A 21,901-nucleotide genomic window follows, 5' to 3' on the forward strand; every position below is an offset into this window, starting at 1 on the left:
AACTAAACTGTATTCTCAATTACGTTCTGAGGGAAACGTATTTTCTCCCGGATTACGGTCGCAAAGTGTTAAGACGTTAACATTGTGAATTGAAACAAAACAACAACACTACTTTGTTAAGTTTAGGCAACAAAAATAAGTGAACGTTGACTCTCACACGGGACACGAACTGCTGTCTCCTGGGGGAAAGTCCTGTGTTTTTTTTACCTGTCCACTCATAGTACACTTTCTCGCTTGTTGTACTCATCATTATTCCATGTAACTCTCATTAACGGTCACTTGATATACGTCATCTGCTCTGCGTGCTGCTGCGTGTCACTTGCTGCGGCCTTTCCACAGACTATCATTGCCAACGTATTTGTGATACGTCTGATCCGCGACAAAATCCGCTTCCCTCTGAATGAAATTGAGGATGCAGTTTAGTTGTATGGGAACGTCATTTTAAGGAAACTGGGCTCTAAATTACATTTATAAAGTCTATTCCAAGAAGCAACACTTTGTGGCTTGTACCTGGATTTGAACATCATAAACTCGAACTCGTAAATCCGTCATGTTGGTGATTTCTGAGCTGAGTTCTCCGTTTTCACATCCTTCCCTCGTATAATTGTTTACAGATTTTGGCCCTGTACAAGCATCACAACCCAGGAGCCTCTGCCCAGCCCTGCTGCGTTCCCCAGGCTCTGGAGCCACTGCCAATCCTCTACTACGTGGGCCGGCAACACAAGGTATCTATACCGCAGCCAAGTAGCCTCCATTCTGAGGTGAAACGTTTACACAACACTTTATGTGAAAGCAACTCTTGATGCAGATGATTCATCACGTTCCTGTTGCTTTTCACTTTCAGGTGGAGCAGCTGTCCAATATGATTGTGAAGTCCTGCAAGTGTAGCTAAAAATACAACGCGGCACACTGCTCTGCCTCCCCTCAAACACACACAGAGATGTGTCGGAGACCACAGAGAGGAGCGTGTGACGGAGGTTAAGGGGACGAGGGGAATATTTGAAGTCATCAGGATCTTTGTGGTCCAACTTTTCCTCCTTATCACATTGAACGCACATCAAACCATGAACTTCTTTATATAGATATTAGAGATATCATTTTCTATGTGTATATACTTTTTTCCTCGCAGTAGTAAAAAATATCTGTCTTGAAATGAATTAATTTATTTGTTGGAGGGACAGATCTGTAAAGAAATGGTGTAAAAGTGTGTCAGTTTGACATGGAAAAGGATAAAAAGTGATTTATAAAACCCCCCAAAAAGGTGGATAAAGGATGCCAAAGGACCAAAATGACATTGATGGAAGAACACTTTTTTGTTTTCTGGGACGTTTCTGTTATTTCCATATCATCTTCCTGATGAGGTCACAGTTAAAGGTGCTTAATCCCAGGTATGGAAAACAGCGGTTGTTGGGGTTTTCCTGGACGATAATGCGACAGGTGTTTTTGGAGAGAGTGGCACCGTAAAGGACAACAGACGACCGCAGGGACAGTCCGACCTGGGGAAACTCCCTCTGACGGAGGAAGCTGGAGTTTCACACGAACCGTCCATCACTTTTACTTTGTTTGTTTTTTCAACCCACGTGATTTATACAAAGCTTTTTTTGTGTTCATAGTTCAATGCCAGTTTGTCCTGTTATGAAGCCTCCCGTGCTGTCAAAGCCATGAGTAATACCAGTGGTTGTAAGAGTGATGACACCATGTTTTTCCTCTCTCTCGGGCTTCACAGCCAGCTTGTTGTCTCTAGATGGCGAGGGTCAGGGGGATGTGGTTGTGGTGTTGGTTTTAGGGAAGCCAGTCAGACCCAATACACACATTTTGCTTGTTTGTTTTTTATTCGCCATAGTGAATTAGGGGTAATTTATTGCCTTTTATTTCAGGTTTATAACTTTCATCTGACGTGTGATGCTTTTTGCACAACTCAAGAACAACTCCAAAAGACTTTATAGTGCACTTACAATTTGATATTTGTAAATATTTTAACAATCTGAAATAAACATTGATGTTAAATTATCACGTGAGAGGGGAAGGTTTTTGTGAGCAAAATAAAACCACATGCGATGTTTCCACTTGTCAGAGAGCTGTGCTGTAAAGGCGTGTGTCTGTGTGTGTCGCACTTGTCAGTGCATGCATGTGTGTGTGTGTTTTAATTCCGGCAAGGGGAGAGAACATTTTACGAAATGAGCAACAACAAGCACACCTAGCGTGTTGTGGACACGAACACCATGACGTGTAACTACAACACCTCCTACACTACTCTTCTACTTCTGGCCCACACTAAAAGAGTTTTCAAATGTGAGAGAGCCCACACATAATGGCATGTTATGATAAATTTAACAGTTTTGTTCCTATAGTGTATGGAGCGCAACGATTTGGCCAAAACAGCACAACACACACTAACACATTCATTCATGAACAACAAGAGTCACGACTCTCAAAATCTCGCATAATCTCTCGCGATCAAAAGTGACTTTAGTGTAAACAAACACGGCGGACGACAGCCAGGAAGAATTAATGATGTTAGTTTTTACTTTGAGCTGAAAATTCACGAAGAAAAAAGAAAAATATGGATGAAGTCATGGAGACATGTTCAATAAACACTCGTGTTGGTCCTCCATTTCTGAGGTCCATCTACTTTATGCTTTGTGTTTTGCCATGACGGCTGTTGTTGTCCTTCCGCTTCACCTCAGCTTGGTTCTCAATTGGCTATCGTCCTCTCCCACGTTGCTGCGTCATCGTCTGTTCTCGGTAGTGGCTGGAAGGTAGCCAGCGAACTGGGGACACTCACAAGACGGTTAAGATTAGGCATTGATCTTAAATATTTTAGGTCAGGAGGATAAGTCGTCGGGCGGCGAGTCTCGCAAGAGTTTTTTTGCAGATCTCAGATCAGATTTTGCAATTTTGGGCTCCCTTCTTGAGACGACTGCTGTCCTCGGGGTTCCCCACACACAACAGGATATCTGATTGTAAACACTGAATATGATTAATATTTGCAATTTGAGATCGATGGAGTTGCAAGCCTATCGGGGGATGTAAAAAACACTCTTAACATAACTCACACCACAGGAATATCTGGAAAGATAATCTTTAGAACCATCAACAAAACATTGCTGACCACTGTCGGCAGGGAGGGGAATCCCTCACTCAGCATGCACAGAACACACATCATGCTTCTTTCAGCAAATTTTATAAAACCTGATTGTCCACTGGCAACAACTGTCCAGTGTCAGGAGAGAGATCCACCAGTGGAAAAGCGTGCCGTATGCCAGGTGCATGTGGTCTATTTCTGGGCAAGCAGTGGATGCCTGTTTACTCTGGACCACTGAGGGCTGACTGAAGAAGAGCAGCAAGCCCTGCTGGGCTTCCCGGACGCACAGCCCCGTTCTTGGCACAGCCTTTACCTGTTGAGATGCACGCCATACCAACAATTTTTTTTTTTTTTTACTATCTCCTCGTCCACTCCCACCCTCCCAGCCCCACCCCTCTCCCTCAGTACTCAAGGGATTACTGGCAGCCCACGAGGCTGAATTGGGAGTGAGGAGAGCAGGTCCAGACCCGTTGGTAAGTCCCAGACTTAAGGGCAGTGACTACATGGAAAATTAAACACACACATACTGTACACATGCACATGAAAACACTGAACCCACTGACACGCAGCCAAGGCTCAAGCACACATCAACGTCAAATACCTTACATAAGCTATAGGGAGTGTGGTGTGGGGGATGCGTGCGTTGCTAACAAGGTGACAGTGATCTGTGCTATCTTGTTCCAAAGCTGGTTATCCAGGGTTCCTCTGGAAAGCACAGGAATTTTCCTCCTGCGAGCCAAACACACAGAGAGTGCTTGTTTGGAAAGAAAGCACATAAACAAAGTAAAATGAAACACGATCATCATAATTGAATCCCCTTTTGTCTCACCTCTAAGACAGATCTGTTGCCAGCTCTTGATTTTTAATGGTGCCGAGGCACATCATGTGCTGTTTTATCTTGGCACGTCAGATGTAATAGGAATTTTAAAAGGTTTCTCTCCATGAATGTAGCATCATTACCGAACCCAAACAAGCAAAAACATGAGTTTTGTTGGAGGGGACAAGATCATTAACATTAGTTTCTAAAAATGCTGCCATTCCACCTGCTTTACTTTCCCTGTAATGACCAAACAAAGAGTACGTATGTCAAGAGGCTCGTAAATCTATCATGGTGTTAATGGAACAGTCCCAGAGGGAAGTCAAACTCAAGTAGGCTTGTCCTTCTAACCAATGTTCATTTCTCAGCAGCTGCTTCCTCTCGAGCCCTCGGGCTTTTTATGGGACTGAAACAAACTGCTGACACCTCCTGCCAAGTGCATCCCAGAAAACGCTCCGTCCAAAGAGACGAAAAAGGGGGCACTTGAATCCATCGTCGTGTTACGCAAGAGAGATGACGGATGCCTGCAGCATTTCAAGGTCAAGCAGGTGTTCTTTTAACACTAATGCAATCCACGTGCCGCGTTTATACGACTGCATGAGTAACCGGAAAATTATTCTTTTGTTGCATATCATCAGAGCGAATAAGTCAATTTTGTCATAATTGGCTCTTTAATTGCATCCATGTGCTTGTGATTCGTCTTCTTTTATTTGCAGAGAAATGAGTGAATCTGTTTCATGTAACGCTGCCTGAAACATTTTCTCTTTTTTGGTTTTTACAAGGAGGTCATGTTAGCTGATTCGCCACGCCGCTGGTCCCTGAAATGCTATTTTGGGTTCTGTCTTATTACAACATCTATGACATTTGCAATTATATGTCCACTGATCTTTTGCCACTGGTCATTATAAGTGGAGCACTAAAGCGACCCGGTGTAAAATCCTGTGGACTCAGACGGAGCTCGACCTTAATAACACACCCTGGTGTCCTGCTGCTGCTCCACAAACACACAGCTGCTCAAAGCCATTGTTGCTCCAGGTGCTGAATCTGTGCATCAATAAACATACCTTCCTACCCCCAATTATAATTGTGCAGTGATTATTATTATTATTATTATTATCATTTTAATTTCAATTCTGATTCCCGGCTGCAATTTCATTTACAATGTTTTTTCTTAATTCAATAATTTTCCAAAAATGTAACTATAGAGTGGTGCAGGGATGACGTATGTTTGTAGGCCAACCAGGAAGTTAGCATCGCCCTGGTTCCCTCGACAAAAAGCCAATGGGATTTTTCCATTTGGCTGTATTATAGGTGGAACTGACGGTGTAGGATGGTTGGTCTGGTCGGACCTGTCATGTAGTGCACTGGCAGTGATTAGGTGATTAAAGGCACCTGTTGGCGGGCTGCAGGCTCTGAGCCCTTTGTCTCCTCCGTGTGTGTGTTTGTGTGTGTGTGTGTGGCAGCAGGAGTTGACTGAAGTTACCTGCGTTAGGCTGAGGGTAACTGTGGACGTTCCTGCTTCATTGTGAGTAAACTATTTGATGCACAGTAATACTGTGGTTTTGTCATTTTGGCAAGGAATGAAATTATATGTTTTGTTCATAGGCGAGCTCAGTGTCTGGGAGGCATCTTACCCTGACGTGGCTCTCTGTGTGTGTGTGTGCTGGTAGTTCGCTGCTCAGTGAGTAATCTGAATACGTTTGCTGTATAGCAGGTGGGGTTTTGAAGTATATTTTCTTTCTGTTTTGTTGTGAGGAGTTGTTGTATGGGATTAATTATGTTTTTGTTTTATTTATTTATTTTAGCTTTGTCCTCCCCGGACTGTTGTGGTCTGGCAATAGTAAGTGCTCCGGCGTATAACTTGTGAGCTCCTCTTGCACTGTAGTTTGTTACTTAAAGTCAACCAACCTGTTCATGCCTGAGTGATTTGAACCGTGAAGTAATATTTTTGTACTAATAGAGATCTATATTTTAATAACAGGATGGTTGGCAGGTTTCCTGCGTGTATATGCTTTAACCAAGCCCCCAAGAACAGCGCCTGTCATTGATCCCAATTTTCGTAGTGACCAAACGGCGGCACTCCAACTTCCGTGTCCGTCACGTGATGTCATTGGGCCCAAAAATACTTTTTCCCATAGACTTACATTGGGAAAGAGACGTCTATAACTCAGCAGATGACAACACTTGAATAACTCTTATTTAAATCATTAGGTCCTAAAAGTTGTAAAATGCACTAATAGCTGAATCCAGAGTTATTTCCCTTCCTCCGCTCATGTGAAAGAGACCCAGACCGAGGCTGAAGCGAGGGCTGGGAGGCGGAGTTAGCAAGCCGTGACGATGGCGTGACGGTTGTGACCCTCTGACCGAGCCATGTGACCGAGCGGACGCTACTGCGCCTGCTTCATGGGCCCAATGGATGCGAAAGATCGTCAGAAAATCCGGGTACTTTTCCAGTCGGAAGTCGAGCCTTTTCGTCTTTATGCACCACTAAGCAACTTTCATAGGAATGAACGGGGTCCCGCCTCCAACGCTGTATCCAATTCTCTTAATATATCCATGGCCTTAACAGCCTTAATGTCTTGGGTTTTAGGGTGCCACTGTAGCGTTAGTATATCCAGCAGCAAAACTAGACGCCTGCTGCAGACGACATGCTCGACTTAGTCAGCAGAGCCCTGAAGCCCCGCCCCCGCTGCTGCACAGAGCGATATCACTTGTTTATTCACATTTTATGAATATTGAATGTATCTCATGTCCAAAATGCACCAAATTTGACCCTGCACGTTCTTGGGTCCCCATCAATACGCCCGCCAAGTGTGAAGTAGATCAGAGGAGCAGTTCAAGAGCTATACGAAGGACACACAGACGTACAGACAGGCAGACAGAATTTCCTTGCTTTATAGTTAGATTACTATATTGCATAAGTATCCTCCCATGCTTGACATATTAGCATTAAAACACACACACATGCACATTTTCGTACTTCTGTGTCTGTAAAGACCTCTTTGATTAAACTTAATAATTCAAATCTTAACTCTCAAACAGCCCTTTATGGAAGTGAGGACCAGAGGAAATGTCCTCACTCTCACGAAGAAGAAGAAGAAGTGAAAGAACCTCTCTCTCTCACACACCCTATCTCACTGAATCTTTTTTTGTGTGTGCTTATTTGATTGTGATAAATATAAGCTAAACTTGCATTTGTGAGTCCTCAGGTTTCGTGTGAAGGCTGAACTGCTGAATATGCAGAAGGTGAGTTGACAGGTTTTCCCCCTCTCCACCTGTCTTACCTTCACCGCCGTCCCTCTCACTTCACACCTGCAGTATAAGCAGAGATCTCTATCACAGTGTGAGTCAGCGGACCATGTCGCTCGCTCCGTCTCTTCTTTTCCTCTCTCATCTTTATGTTAACCCCCTGCCAGCTCTTTGAAGACTCTCCAGAGTAATCACCTGAACTAAACAAGGCCAGTGATAGGGGAAGAAAACAGATGTAGGGGCGTGAATGAACGGGGAATAAAAGGACCACACACCTCTGCTCGCTATAGTCTACAATATAAAAATCAACTGGGGACGTATTCACAAATGAAAATCTCTCATTCACCAGATGGTGGCTGTGATCTTTTGTCATGCACATAACCAGCTATAACATCATAGCTTTAACACACGGAGGATCAAAGAGGAAGAGGAGAAACTCAAACCCTCTTCAAAGTGGAAACTACAAAGGGAAAGTATGATAAAGCATGTGAGAGTGTCTGAGCGTGGTTATAAAGCATGCTGCGCCCTGACTCATTTGCTGGACCTCAGTAAGTAAGAAGCGTTTTCTAAAAAAGGAAAGGTACCAATTACATCTCTGGACTGGCTCCTTCTCACGGTACCGCCCCTCCGTTTCCTTCCTTCTTCTCAGAGTCTCTCTCTCTCTCTCTCTCTCTCGCTCTCTGTCCCTGGACACAGAGGGACACATCCCCCCCCCCCCTCTATAAACAGCTACCATCTCCCTGGGTAATAAACAGAGGAGAGGAGCTGACAACATTGACCATGACTCTCCACCCAGAGGAGAGGCAGGGTTTAATCTCACAATCCCAACTGAGGAACATATCAGTGGATGATGGTGACGGTGGGCGGGGAGGAGATCCCATTAATTCTCTTTAGCAGCCCTGAGATAGCCTAGAGCTGCAGGAATGAGTCCTAAAACACTAAAAGCACCTCCTGTTCTCTCGTCTGGAAGTCAATGGGTTTTTAGTTAAATGCCTGAAATAAGGTCTGTGGTTAACATAAGCTTAATGAGTTGTGTGTTAAAACACTGCCTTTAAAAACTTCATAAAATGCTGTGGTTGTCTTTTAGAGGTCTTAAAGGGGACATATCATGCTAATTTTCAGGTTCATGTTTGTATTTTTGGTGTCTACTAGAACAAACTCATTATTTTTCTCATATAGTCTGTCTGAATATACCTCTGTGTTCATGCTCTGTCTGAAACGCTCCGTTTTAGCGCATTTCAACGGAAGTGCGTTGCTAGGCAACAGCTCGGGTCCATGTTTACATCCTGTCAGCTGATGTCATTCACATACACTGCAACAGGAAATAAACTGTGACACTTTTAGTATGTTTACGTGTAAAACTGTGAAATGGTCTAAATATTGTAGATTTGTGACATCACAAATGGACAGAAATCCTAACGGCTTGTTTCAAACACAGTTTCTGAATACGGGCTGTGGTTATTTCTTCATGGATTGAGTGTTTTGATACTTTCACAGTATTTATATATCACTTAAACCTGCTTTATGATATAAAAGACATGAAAATCTCACTTTTTACAATATGGGAACTTTAACGCAACTAAAACAACACTCCAAGTGTATTTTGTCCAAACAATGTTTGTTTGGCAGTGATTTCAATATTTTAGTTACAAAATCAACGCACGAGAAATCGTATTTTTTCTTTATAATATTTTTTATATTGAATGTACATTCTTCACTTTGGATTATTTTTTTATTATCTCATTGGCATTGTTATTGATCTTATTGATTGATCCTATTTGTTATTGTTTAAGTTTTACTTTATCGTATTTCATTATTATAATGGAGTCAAAATGATACAATTTATTCGTTTTTTATTGATTTTATACTGTGCACAATGGTAGAATCTGATGATGCACGAGGTAAAAGCCATGGCCAAAGGCTCCATTGTGTGCGCATAGCCTCCTGTAGTGGATATCAGTAGTATTTTATAGCCAGATTCCCTTTCAAGAGGTAGAAAACTGCCTGGTCCTATCCTTACTAAGACCTTTGTAGAATCTATGTGCTTTGTGTTATTTATATCTGCTTTGGCACAGTTGTAGTCAAGGAGTTGCTGAACGAATTCAGTGGCATCTCTGTGCATGACATCATCGCTATAATGGTGTTATCCACTGTCTAATCTAGAAAACATTTTAGGCGAGGATAAAAATGTCAATTTTTCCTTTGGTTCGTCACAGTTTACTCAGGCATAGTAACAGTCACAATGTTACTGGCACTGGGGATGAATTCTCTGAGGTCTTACCTATTCATAGAGACCAAGATGATGCATATAGACCTGATAGTTGTGGAGCTATTCTTGATTTAATTTGGTATGTCTGTCTAGTAGAACCACACCTTCCAGCACCCGAGGGCTTAAGAGGTTAAGAGATTCTAACCTTTACTGCCTCGTTGTGTATACTTGCATTCATGCAACCGTGGTGTTGTTCATTTATAGCCTAACGTTAGCTTTTTACTTCTGCTGATTGTATTTACACTTCAAAACTCATAAAAGTGATGGTCATTTATGAAGATTATCTTGCAGAACAAAACGTGTAGGTATCATAAACGTGTTTGCCACAGAGCTTATTTTTTGCAAAACCCAATGGAAAACTATCCTATTGTCTTTTTGTCGAGGGAGCCAGGGGCGATGTTAACTTCCTGGTTGGCCTACAGAAATACGTCATCCCTGCAGCACTCTAATGCACTAACATGTGTGACTCAATGTGTTTTTAATTAGAGGTTTCTGTCAACAGTCTTTTCTAAAAACTCTGAAAATATTTCTGAGGGTTTTCTGTTGAACACAACAACAATTTTAAATGTGCATCAATAGTTTTATGTTTGGTTCTGTTGGGGATAGAATAATCTAAAACAAGCTGACAAACAGATGGCCTTGATTTGTTTTCACCCTATAAAGTCTTTATGGCTAACCATAAGTAAGTCTAACATTCACTGACATGTAAACTCAGCTTCTGTTTTCCAGCAATTGCTGAGACATAAATATCCAGCTAGATGTTTGACTTACACTAACCTTTTCTGCCGGTCAGTAGCGTATCCAGTGGGTTCATCACAGTTTATTTATTCCACCAAAATTAGCACGTATACGCAGTTATTTAAACACAGGAAACCCCACTAAATATAGGCTCCTTTCCCATTGCCAGCACACGAGTATGGCTTTCTGTTTTTGTTTCTGGTGTGTCATGTTCAACGTCACAAACACGCTGGAAAGCAGGGTTAGTAAACAGTGAAAATGTCACGGTGGTTACTTCTTTTTCTGTCAAACCAGAGTTGGTGGTTGTTGGAACAGTGGAAAGACTAACAAAGACGGTTTGAATGAGGTGTGTTTTACAACAATTAGCAAGATAAAATTACTGTTTCTGTCAACGGAGTCTGGTGGCTTTGAGGAGCTCATAAAACGGCTGTTTCTTTTCACATTTAACTCAGTGAATTAAGAGTTTATTTCGACCAAACCAGAGTTGGTGGTTGTTGGAACAGTGGAAAGAATAACAAAGAGTTTTATTTAGTTTCTGTCGAGTTTGAATGAAGTGTGTTTAACAATGATGAGTGAGGTCAAATTAATGTTTCTGTCAATGGAGTCTGGTGGCTTTGAGGAGAGCATATAACGGCTGTTTCTTTTTACATCTCACTCTGTAAATTAAGGGTTTATTTCAAAGTTGGTGATTGTTGGAACAGTGGAAAGACTAACAAAGACGGTTTTGGTGAGTTTCATTTGGTTTCTGTCGAATTTGAATGAAGTGTGTTTTGATGATCGGCAAGGTCAAATAATGGCTGACTGGAGTCTGGTGGCTTTGACGAGAGCATATTAATTTTATGTTTTGTACATTAATAAATTATAATAATTGTCCAAATACTTGTTGATATTATTTATATATTCACTTCAACGTGCGCCACATAGCATTGCACCGGAAAAGGGGCGAAAAATTGACTACTGCAGAGTCATTTGTCCCGGGAATGAATGCTGATTGTAACTCTTCCCACTAAAGACAAAAGCCAGATGTTAGTGGGTGTTGGTGGGTGTTTTGTCCAGTGGGGAAGGGGCTTTAGTTTGCTGAAAACAGCTACCGGCTGCTGCTGGAGACAGGGCTGGTAAACTAAGACTAAAACGTAAAGCCACAGAGATTATCCTCAGTGGGTTTGTCACTGTGAGCGAGTTACCCCTTTCAAATGACATTAGAGCTGAAACGATCAGTTGATTGATTAGTCGATCAACAGAAAATTTACCAGCAACTATTTTAATAATCGATTAATCAGTAGTTTCATAACATAACCAGCTTCTCATTTGTGAGGATTTGCTGCTTCTCTTTGCTTCATGTTGCAGTAAACTGAATATATCTGGATTTGTAACTTTTGGTCAGAAAACACAATCAATTTGACGACATCACCTTATTGGACTTTAGGAAATAGAGATTGTGAGACTGAACGAATTAGTTATTTGAAAATTATTGAATCGATAAAGAAAAAGATTGTTAGTTGCAGACCTACATGACGCGTTATGGGATTCATTGTAAATGGAAAAAATATATATATTAATCAGTGGAAAAGTTTCATTACTATTGATTGCATTTTAACATTTCATTGTCAGATCATTGTTGTCCTCTATATTATGCTAACTAGACCAACATATCCTCATACAACGGTTCGTATGATATCTTACGAAAAGTTATTCCACATTTGTTGTGCATTGTCCTATGAATGTCTAGCAGCATGTGATGCACATGTCAATTTACACTCTACTCTTTTCAAAATAAACTTCCGTCTTCACAGAAGACAACTTGGTTAGGTTTAGGAAAAGATCGTGGTTTGGGTTAAAACAACACCAGAAGTTACGTGACAAATCACCGTTGACCTTTTTCGGGGTTTGAATACTGAGTCCAGTTGTTTTTGAACACAGCCATGTAGTTACAGAAGCCAGTGGAACAGAGGCATGCTGGGAAATGGGACGGGGCTTCAGTTCTGCCATAAACTGAGTGGAAGCTGTGACCCTCACCAGAGGGAGTAAACTTAAGTTCAATCACACTCCATTACTCATCCCACACACACACACACACACACACACACACACACATCCACAAACATGGACACGCATAGTAAAGCAGGGGTAACGCTGCTGACTCCAATCAAGAGAGGTGTGACTAAAGCCACAAATCACACACATACTGGCGTTAAACTGACACAGTGGACAGGAAGAAATATCATCTTTGAATGCACACACACACACACACACACACACGCACACACGCACACACACACACACACACACACACACACACTCACACACATTGTCTGTATCACATGGTAACCTGACTCTTCTTATTGGATATATGGGAGGTTGGGGAGGTGTTAGCTGGGTACAGGGTCTGTTTTAGATTAGTCAGCCGTGATCTGCGGCCTCCTCGGCTGTATTGATGGGCGTACAAGGGTTATGACAGCAGAGAGGAAGGCTCGGCTCGACTCGGTTCGGCTTGGCGGCCTGTTCCTCCATCGCCTCCACTCAGAGGGACATTAGGTCAGCGTGCCCCCACCCCTCCTTCCTCTCCCAACTGGCTCCGAATTCCCCAATGAACAACACATTCCTCCTTCCCAGTCCCTCTGTTTACGACACGCCATCCTTTGAAGCAGTATGTGAGTGTTTGTGTACGTGTGTGAGCATGGGTGCACGAATGTACGAATGTGTGTGTGTGTTAGCCTTGAGCAACTGGTGAAAACATAAACGTTTCAGCATGACACTATCAAAGTTGGAGCGTGTTGAGAGAATCCTGCAGATTGGACACACCTGAGCAGGTATGATAAGGACATACATCTGTGTGACAGCTGTTTTTTTTACTTACATCGTTGCACCGAAGGCGAAACTAGGCCAGCTGAGTTACACACAGAGAGAGGGAGGGAGAGAGAGTGCATGATGGGTGGAGGAGAAAGCTATGAGTCATCACCAAACTTGGGATGCGCTCGTTTTTAAAAACTGAGAGGAGCAGACTGGGTGTTGAGACGAAGAAAAACAAACGAGTTGCTTTTCTAATTAAAGCAGCCCTGAAGGAGAGGAGGGTGGGGGTGGGGAGGGGAGGTCAAAGCAAGCTGAGTCATTCCTTTACACCCATTTCCTGCGATCGGGGCACTTTGGGAGCGGGCATCAGAGTGAAGTTATGTGTTTGGTTTATGCAATCCTTCCTCATTTTCTCCTCCCATTCAATGCACTCTCACACGCAATCACATTAAACATGTGCACCCATGAGAACATATTGAAACACACGTGTAGTATCTAATATCTGCACACGTGCTCATGAATTTATACCTATACAGTAAGTGGCTTTACTAATATTCACTACTTTTTAGCTACATCTGATACGTTCTTTACCTGTTATTTTGCACTTTTAACCATGTTGGAAAGTAATCTACATTTATTGTACAATATTGAGGCACCTGTACTTAACCTGATATGCTTTATTAAACTTCTACTCTACTACATTTCAGATGGTAATATAGTCATTTTAGTCCACCACATTTTTATTATATATAATATAGTTACAAGTTGCAGATCTTACCTAAAAAAACATGATTAATTAATGCAGTAGGATTCATTTTTATATGTTAAACTCCACAGTAGTTGGTCAAATTATCACCATCTCAACCAGCTACATTAAAATGATGTTTCCTCATGAATGCACCAGTAACAATATTTAAAGGGACAGAGTGTAGGATTTGGCGGCATCTAGCGGTGTGCTTGTAGATTGCAACCAACCGAGTACCCCTCCGCTCACTCCTCCCTTTCCAAGACTGCGGTAACGTGAGCCGCCGAGTGCAAAACCGTGGTAACGCCGTTCGCCTCGCTCAGAAGTCATCCTTACCATAATAACACTACTTTAGGAGCAACTGAAGTCAGATGGCGGCTGGCGGACCACGCTTTTGCACTCGGCAGCTCACGTTACCACAGTTTCACAAGCGTTAGTCAAATTATCTCCATCTCAGCCAGCTACTTTAAAATGTGGTTTCCTCATGAAATGTACCAGTAATAATAATCAAATATATATTATATTTATGTTGTTAAACTTTCGGCTGCTCCCGTTAGAGGTCGCCACAGTGGATCATTGGTGCGCACATTGATTTGGCATAGGTTTCCGCCAGATGCCCTTCCTGATGCAACCTCTCCAGGGGGGAAAACGTATTTTGGTAGGAAACCGGAGAACCCGGAGGAAACCCACACTAACAGGGAGAACATGCAAAATCCACACAGACCAAGGATCAACAGCACTAATCACTGCACCACCGTGTTGCCCAAACATTTGTTTTATATAGCTAACTATAATGTCAAATCTGTATAAGGACACTTTAACTTTTGATAGATAAATTAATTTCTGCTGTTAATACTTGTGTTTGACTGCAGAACTTGTAGTTGTCATTGAATATTTTGACATTGCGGTACTTTCATTTACTGAAAGTAAATAATCTTAATTCTTTTTCCACCATTGCTTTTGCTCATTTTCCATATGTCTCAGTTTTGAGGTTGCTCTTCTTTCTTTGCCTCCATTTTAAAGTTCCAAACAAATACATTTTGACTTCACCCGTGGCATACAGTACAATACATACTCACACATGCACACACCTATAAACACATGTGCACAACACAAGGAGAAAAAGGAAACATGGGTGGCCAGGTATAACAGAATCCAGACTCCAAAAGTGGGCACTAATTCAAGCCAGTCCATCTTAACATCCACATCCCTCTGGCACAGCTGAATCATAAAGGCTCGATACACCGAGAGCTGCACACACAGCACAGCACGCCTTCCCCAGTGGCATCTGAGCAATCTGTGACAAAATGAATTCAGGGTGATCAGCTTTTTGACCACAGCGATGATAAAGAGGGAGGTCATAAAGCATTCCGCCGGGGGGTCCAGTGAGAGTTTGGAAGATGCTATCTGTGGGTTTTTTGGTTCACACCACCTGATGAACTCGTATGACTGAGCCGCTGAGTGTGGTCCTGGTTTTCTCTTAGATATACCCGCTGGTGTCTGCTCCAGAGAGTAAATTTACGCTGCCTCCCCTGCCCGGCCACCCAAGTGTACAGGATGTGAACTTTACAGTAAGGAATCGTACTCCCTTGAGATAAAAAAAAGGCTCAGGGATGAGTCTGGAAGGCACCCAAAGGTCTGTCAGTAGTTAATGCTAACTGACAGGAAAGTCCAACAGAAAGAGCAACAGGAAGAGGAAACTCTCCCCCTCTGCATCCTGGATGGCTTGCCGATGTGTGACTGGATATTTTCAGACACTGAGCAAAGGTTTCTGAGTCTGTGTTTGTGCTTCGCAGCTGGTATTGACATGGCAAAGGTTCAGTGACTTAAGGCGAGACACCCCAGGAAAAAACATTGTTTTTCACACACTGGCTAACTTTGAGATTTTGGGCTATTTTGCTTCCAAAACTTCCTTCAGACTGGTGGAAAGAAAACATCCAAAATACTCATTTAGGTGTTTATTTTACTACTTTGTCTATTTGCGTCTGTAGATTTCTCCTAAATTCAACAAAAGTTAACATTAGATAATACCTCATTTTCATATTTAAACATTTCGGAAAACTTCTAATACAGAAAATAATCATCTTAATGTAAGTAATCAAGTGGGGAAGTTTCATGATGATATCTATTAGTTGTTTTTTTTTACCCTATTCACCTGTGTCTGTGCAAAATGTACCTTTAAAGGCCAAAATTATGTTTTTTTCTCATACTCTGAGATAATAAATAGGCGTTATCAGTCGCTATAACCCTCATAGATGTGGGTTAATAGGGGCCTACTACACCCACTAGTAGGTTTTATCATCTATTCACATGGTCGAAATCACCGAAAGAAGGTATAAAAGAACACGACAGCGACCTCTAGCCACCGTAGTAATTATGAAGGAGCAGAAGCAGAAGTCAGGCGCTGCACAGGGTTTTCACCCAGAAGACCAGAGGTTGCATCGCGTGTGAAACCAACAATGTGTAGTTTTCTTTGTGTTCATAGTTATTTAACCCAAAACACGATGTTTGTCCCGAAACTGGTGTTTTTCTTTTTTTTTGCGTAAACCTAAAGAAACTTTTTTCTGTTCAAAACGTTACGTTTCATTCAGTTTTACATGTTAGTACGTGTTGCTTTTAAGTTTCTCTTTAAATTTTACAACGTAGTAGGCATAGTAGGCCCCCAATGACCCACATCGATGGTGCTTATGACTGATAACGCTTATTTAATGGCCTGGTAACAGTCGAATCGTGTGCAAATCTCCACTTCAGCAGTACTTACATACATCAAACTGTCCGGTTTCAGTCCTATCTATATTCTGAAGGTTTTTACAGGGTGGTTTGTTCATATGTTATTCACAGCCTGATTTATAGAACATTTCATTCCTAAAAACATGTGGAATGTTTTTGAATTTTTTTTATAGCGGTTGACAGTATTTTCTGATTTATGGAGTGCTGCAAAGAGATATCCAAAATCCCCTCCGTCAAAACCTTTAACTCTAATATGTCAACAAAATGAAACAATAATTTTGAACCTGGCTTTATCCAATGTTCACATTTCTGTTCTGGAAATTTATGAAAATTAGCGCATACTTGATAAGATAAGGCCTAATTTACATATATAAACATAACATTTCAGAAAACCTATCCCCCCTTCAGGTACACTTTGAACAGATAAAACATGTGCGATTAATTTGCGATTAATCGTGATTAACTATGGACAACCATGCGTTTAGTCGTGGTTAAATATCTTAATCTATTGCCATCCCTAAATATTACTTATTACTTTTTCAATATCATGTGCTATATTACTTTTCTATTTTAGTTTACTTATTTACTAAATTTATCTCACTTTTATTGTTATTCTATTAGACACTGGTGTTAATATTACTTCTTATACACTTTATATTTATTACTTTATATTTATTTCTGAGCTATCTCTGGTAAAAGAGTTTCCTTTGGTGTTAATAAAGTTATATCTTATCTTATCTCATGACTGTTTTGGTGTCATACACTTTCTGTAATAAAGCATCTAAAAGCAAAAATCCTATCAGATGAGGGACGCACGGACAAAATCTTATCAATTGGGGGTCTAATTTGTGTCAGTTTAGGAGTTATTGAGGTGAAAAAGTTTGGAAACCGCTGCTATAGATGGCAACCCCGGTTAAACTCATAAAACAAGAGAGGGATTATCTGTCAAAGCGACAGTTACCCGCTGCAGCCCTTTCATCTGGCAGTGTGGTTGTTGTTTTCACTCTAGTTAACGGTAGCGACGACATGTTGTGGCGGCTAGTTTATTTAACATCGTAGGCTGTGCTCCTACTGTTTATGAGCAATGAACGACGGAGCGCAGCGGCACACATGGTCAAACTTTCCCCACAGAAAGGAACCCGCATCATAAGTGACTCAGGATGTCTGGGTGCTCACTCTCTGACCGTTAGATGACTGTGAGACTTGAAAGGGAAGGAGGACTTCCACAGCTCTGAGAACAAGGTGGAAAGAGAGAAAACCACCCCAGCCTCTCGCTGAATTGTCTCAAGTGGCGTGAAAGGCTGAGATCTGATGTGGCGAGACGGCAATAAACAAGCAAAGCAGCAGACAGACAACCATGACACAACAGTTCAAACAAATATCAGTCAGTAGAGCAACAGTACTTTCCCAACCATTGCGTAACAGTGGACACAGACAAACTGGAATACAGATGCTTTTTAAAAGGAGATTCAAGTATTTAATACTCTTATAAACATGGGAGTGGGCAAATATGCTGCTTTATGCAAATGTATGTATATATTTATTATTGGAAATCAATTAACAACACAAAACAATGACAGATATTGTCCAGAAACCCTCAGGTACTGCATTTAGCATAAACAAATATGTGTCAGTGTGTCAGTGTATTGACTTGACTATGACTTGCCCCAAACTGCATGTGATTATCATAAAGTTGGCATGTCTGTAAAGGGGAGACTCGTGGGTACCCATAGAACCCATTTTCATTCACATATCTTGAGGTCAGAGGTCAGGGGACCCTTTTGAAAATGGCCATGCCAGTTTTTCCTCGCCAAAATTTAGCGTAACTTTGGAGCGTTATTTTACCTCCTTCGTGACAAGCTAATATAACATGGTTGGTACTAATGGATTCTTTAGGTTTTGTAGTTTCATATGATACCAGTATCTTCATCCCTAATAGTTTGCACATGACATTCTATCATCGTGTTACTTATGGATGGAATTACAGTGAACATAAATGATTCCCCTTTTAGCTGGGGACCCCCTGAAACCACCTTAAAGACCCCCGTGGAGGTCCCCAGACCCCACTTTGAAAACCACTGGTCTATAGCACATTAGTCTGTGTGATGTGGTTGTGATGCAGAACCTGTCACAAAGCTGATGGTGTAACCTCCAGGTGAAAAGAGCAAACAAACACAACACTGTCTGACTCCAAGTGAGCTGACATGAGCACAGAAAAGGTGTTGTTGAGAAGTATAAGGTGACTGGCTGAGATCACATGTGCAGTTAAATGGACCTTTTTGAACCCTATGGATGGATGATGTCACAGGGCGATGATGTAGCGCATCATCTGGGCTTGTCACTGTCTATAAATACTCTTCCACCTCCTCTTTATGTCCTCACACACACAGTATGTAACAACCTTTTCACCTCCAACATTTACAGCTCTCTTGATTCAGTGTGTGTCTATATCATTTCCTCCTCCGGCGTCTATCTATCTGTATTCCTCCCCGCGAGTCTTTCTCTCCGAGGCACACACAGACACGGGTCTATTTGCTTGAATTTCTCATTTCCTGTTTGGGGTGTGTATCCGATTCCCTTGTTCTCGTGCCCAGCACACATCAAACACTTGTGAGGCTAAAAAATGAGTAAAAGAGACATAAGGGAGGACAGCATGTGAATGAGGGAATGATGGCAAAAGTAGATGGGATGAGAATGGGAGAACCAGGATGATGACAGTGGGAGGGAAGAATCCGGACTGATGACAGTGAAAACCAAAGGAAAATGAGGAATTATCATGATATCAGCAGATATGGCCAAATAAGGCCAGACTCGTGCCAAACGCTGAGTTCATACTGTAAAATCGTTTTTTCATCCTAATCTAATTTTTAAGGAATCTGGGCTGCTTTCACTTCCCATCGCAATTTGTTTTTATTCCTTCTAATTATCTGTTTAGTCGGTCATTTTCTAAATTTCCTTTAACAAGGCTGTGGTGCCAGTCGATCTGGGGGCGGCTGCTGCTGCTGGGTACGAGCCATTAAAAAAAAAAAAAAACTCCCATAGTCTGCTTCACATTTCCATCGTCAGGGATTGACTCCATTCAGGCTTTGTGTATGTGTGTGTGTGTGTGTGGGCTCACACTCAGGTATGGAGCCGTGGTTTCAGTGGCTAATGCTGCTTTTTATTGTTTTAGTGCACGAGTCAAAACTGCCTTCTGGTTTGGAAAGATTTTCTAAAAAAGAGCTTTGTGCCAGTACGTACTCACAGTTTGCTCTACCAGCAAATATGATATATACAATAGACAGATACAGATAGAATAGATATAAAATCTGCTTTTTGAAGTACTGAAATAAAAAGAGCTGTTAATAATGAAGGAGTCAATTGGGCACATTTGAGACAGTCAGTTTAAAAGTTCCTTTTTTGTTCTGTTTTCAAATGCCACAACTTTTTCTATGTGGAAAGAAGTTTCTGTTTTTCCTTTTTTTTACAGCAGAAAAAAATCGATTCAATCTTTATTTATATAGCACCTTTCAAAAAAAATGTTACAAAGTGCTTTACAATAATAAAAAAAAAATCCAGAGCTTTAATATAACAGCAAACAGCTATTACCTATGTAAAGATATAGAGGAGTAATGTCTACCTGAGCAGAGAATGAAGTCTCTCCCCATCCTGTGTGTGTTGTAATCTGAGCTTCTCTGTGCTTTGTTGATATCGCCAGGTCGGTCACGCGTGTTTTTAGTGCATGTGACTGACGTCGTGGAAACGTAGCCCCCTCAGGTTATCACTGTTAGCACTGTTCGCACTGTAAGCAATGTTAGCATTGAGCCGCCAGCTCTGTTGTCTCCATGTTGAGAGCCTTGTGGAGGCAATAGAAATGCTCCCAATCTTGCATTTAGCACCTTTGAGATATAAACAAGATAAAATAATTCAAATAGTTACAACAATATACTAGCAGTTAAGAAAAAGCCACAAGTCTTAAGACGAGATTTAAAGGAAGACGCTGAGTTTGCACAGCTGAGGGGCTCAGACAGTAAAAGCCCGGTCCAGGATCCTGCCAGAGGATCTCAAGCAGCAGGCAGGAGCCAAACCATTCAAGGCTTTCAAAACAAGCAGTAAAGTCTTAAAATCAATTCTAAAACTCAACCAGTGAAGGGCAGCAAGAATCGGTATGATGTGGTCTCTTCTCTTAGTACGCGCCTGGCAGCAGCGGTTTTTTTTTTATCATCTGCAGCCTTTGGATGTTCCCCCCTGCTAACACCAGAATAAAGTGTGTTGAGGAGATAAAAGTATGGATGACCTTTTCTAAGTCTGCAGATGAAAGGAATGGTATGATCTTGGTAAGCTGTCTTAGTTGGGCAGAGCAGGACTGCACGTCTGTCACGTGAGTATCAAATAACAATTCAGAATAAAAAATAACACCTAGGTCATATTAAGTCGTTATGATCAAGCATAGGAATAACTGAAGTGTTATTTAGGGTTGTTATACTTCAATAACATTAAGTTGATCAAAGAGTATCGGCCACTCCCTTTTAATGAGGTATTTTGGAGCGTTTTTTGATAATTTTCATCAATTCTTGAGTGGTAAAAAATGATTAAATTCAGCACCAAATATGCGTAAGAAATGATATCAACCCAAACATGGCTGCAAAAAACTTGGAAGACATAAGTGAGCTTGGGAATGGTCATCATATACTTCTATCATAATGTTTCGCAATCTATTTCTAAGCTGCATTTTGAGCTGCATTTCAAATGAATCGCTTTCAGATGATGTACACCACATGATAGATACTGTTGACCTTCTAAATCCCCATTAAAAAGACAAAACCAGGTCCATGTGGCGTCTCTTAGGGTTAACTAAACCCTTATTGAATAACTCCATAACTAAAAAATGTGTTTAAATGCAAAAGTTAGAGAAGAATTTTAAGAAACAAACAAAGCAAAACATTTAGTTCATCTGGACTCAGATTCTTATAAAACCAGGACTCCCACTGCGGCTGATTTCATTGCAGGCACTGAAGGTAACAACCCGACTTTATAGTTAAAACAGCCCTACAAGAAATGTAAACAGACGCTCAACAAAATATAAACACAATTGCTTTCTATACCCTCCTCCAGTCCCCACCCCTCCAACCAGCCTGGGTACAACACCAAGAGAAAACAGAGAGGGTGGGGGGGTTAATGTGGAAAAGGTAAAACAGACTTTTCAGGCAGGTATGCATCATGTTGCTTTTTCCAACTACATGAAATTTCCGACTCCTCACTCCCCAAATACGATGCGATGTGTCATGTCAGGATGTTGATTTACACACTGATCGTACTGGTACATGCAGGGGAGACGTATAATGTGAGCAATTCGTAGATGACTCAAAGAGACAGATCAGTAAAATACAGAGGAACTAAAATGTCTAAACTAAGCACAGGAAAAGATAGAGGGAAATAAGGAAAAGGAGGAAGGGTGGAGCTCTAGAGGATGAGTTTTTTTCCCCCTCAGTTTATCCT

At 41.4% G+C, this 21,901-nt stretch overlaps 1 protein-coding gene across 1 annotated transcript in view; it reads left to right on the forward strand.

Moving 5' to 3' along the window:
* Positions 1-2,062, forward strand: part of LOC119491197 (cytochrome P450 2G1-like) — a 34,255-nt gene extending 32,193 nt beyond the window's left edge. Inside the window, exons 15-16 of the mRNA XM_037774930.1 lie at positions 615-725; positions 845-2,062. Of these exons, the coding sequence (XP_037630858.1) occupies positions 615-725; positions 845-892 (159 nt within the window). The 3' untranslated portion in view covers positions 893-2,062. The remainder of the gene's footprint in view (positions 1-614; positions 726-844) is intronic.
* Positions 2,063-21,901: the final 19,839 nt, after the last annotated feature.

The sequence above is a fragment of the Sebastes umbrosus genome, chromosome 7 (assembly GCF_015220745.1).
Source record: "Sebastes umbrosus isolate fSebUmb1 chromosome 7, fSebUmb1.pri, whole genome shotgun sequence".
Lineage (NCBI taxonomy): Eukaryota > Metazoa > Chordata > Actinopteri > Perciformes > Sebastidae > Sebastes > Sebastes umbrosus.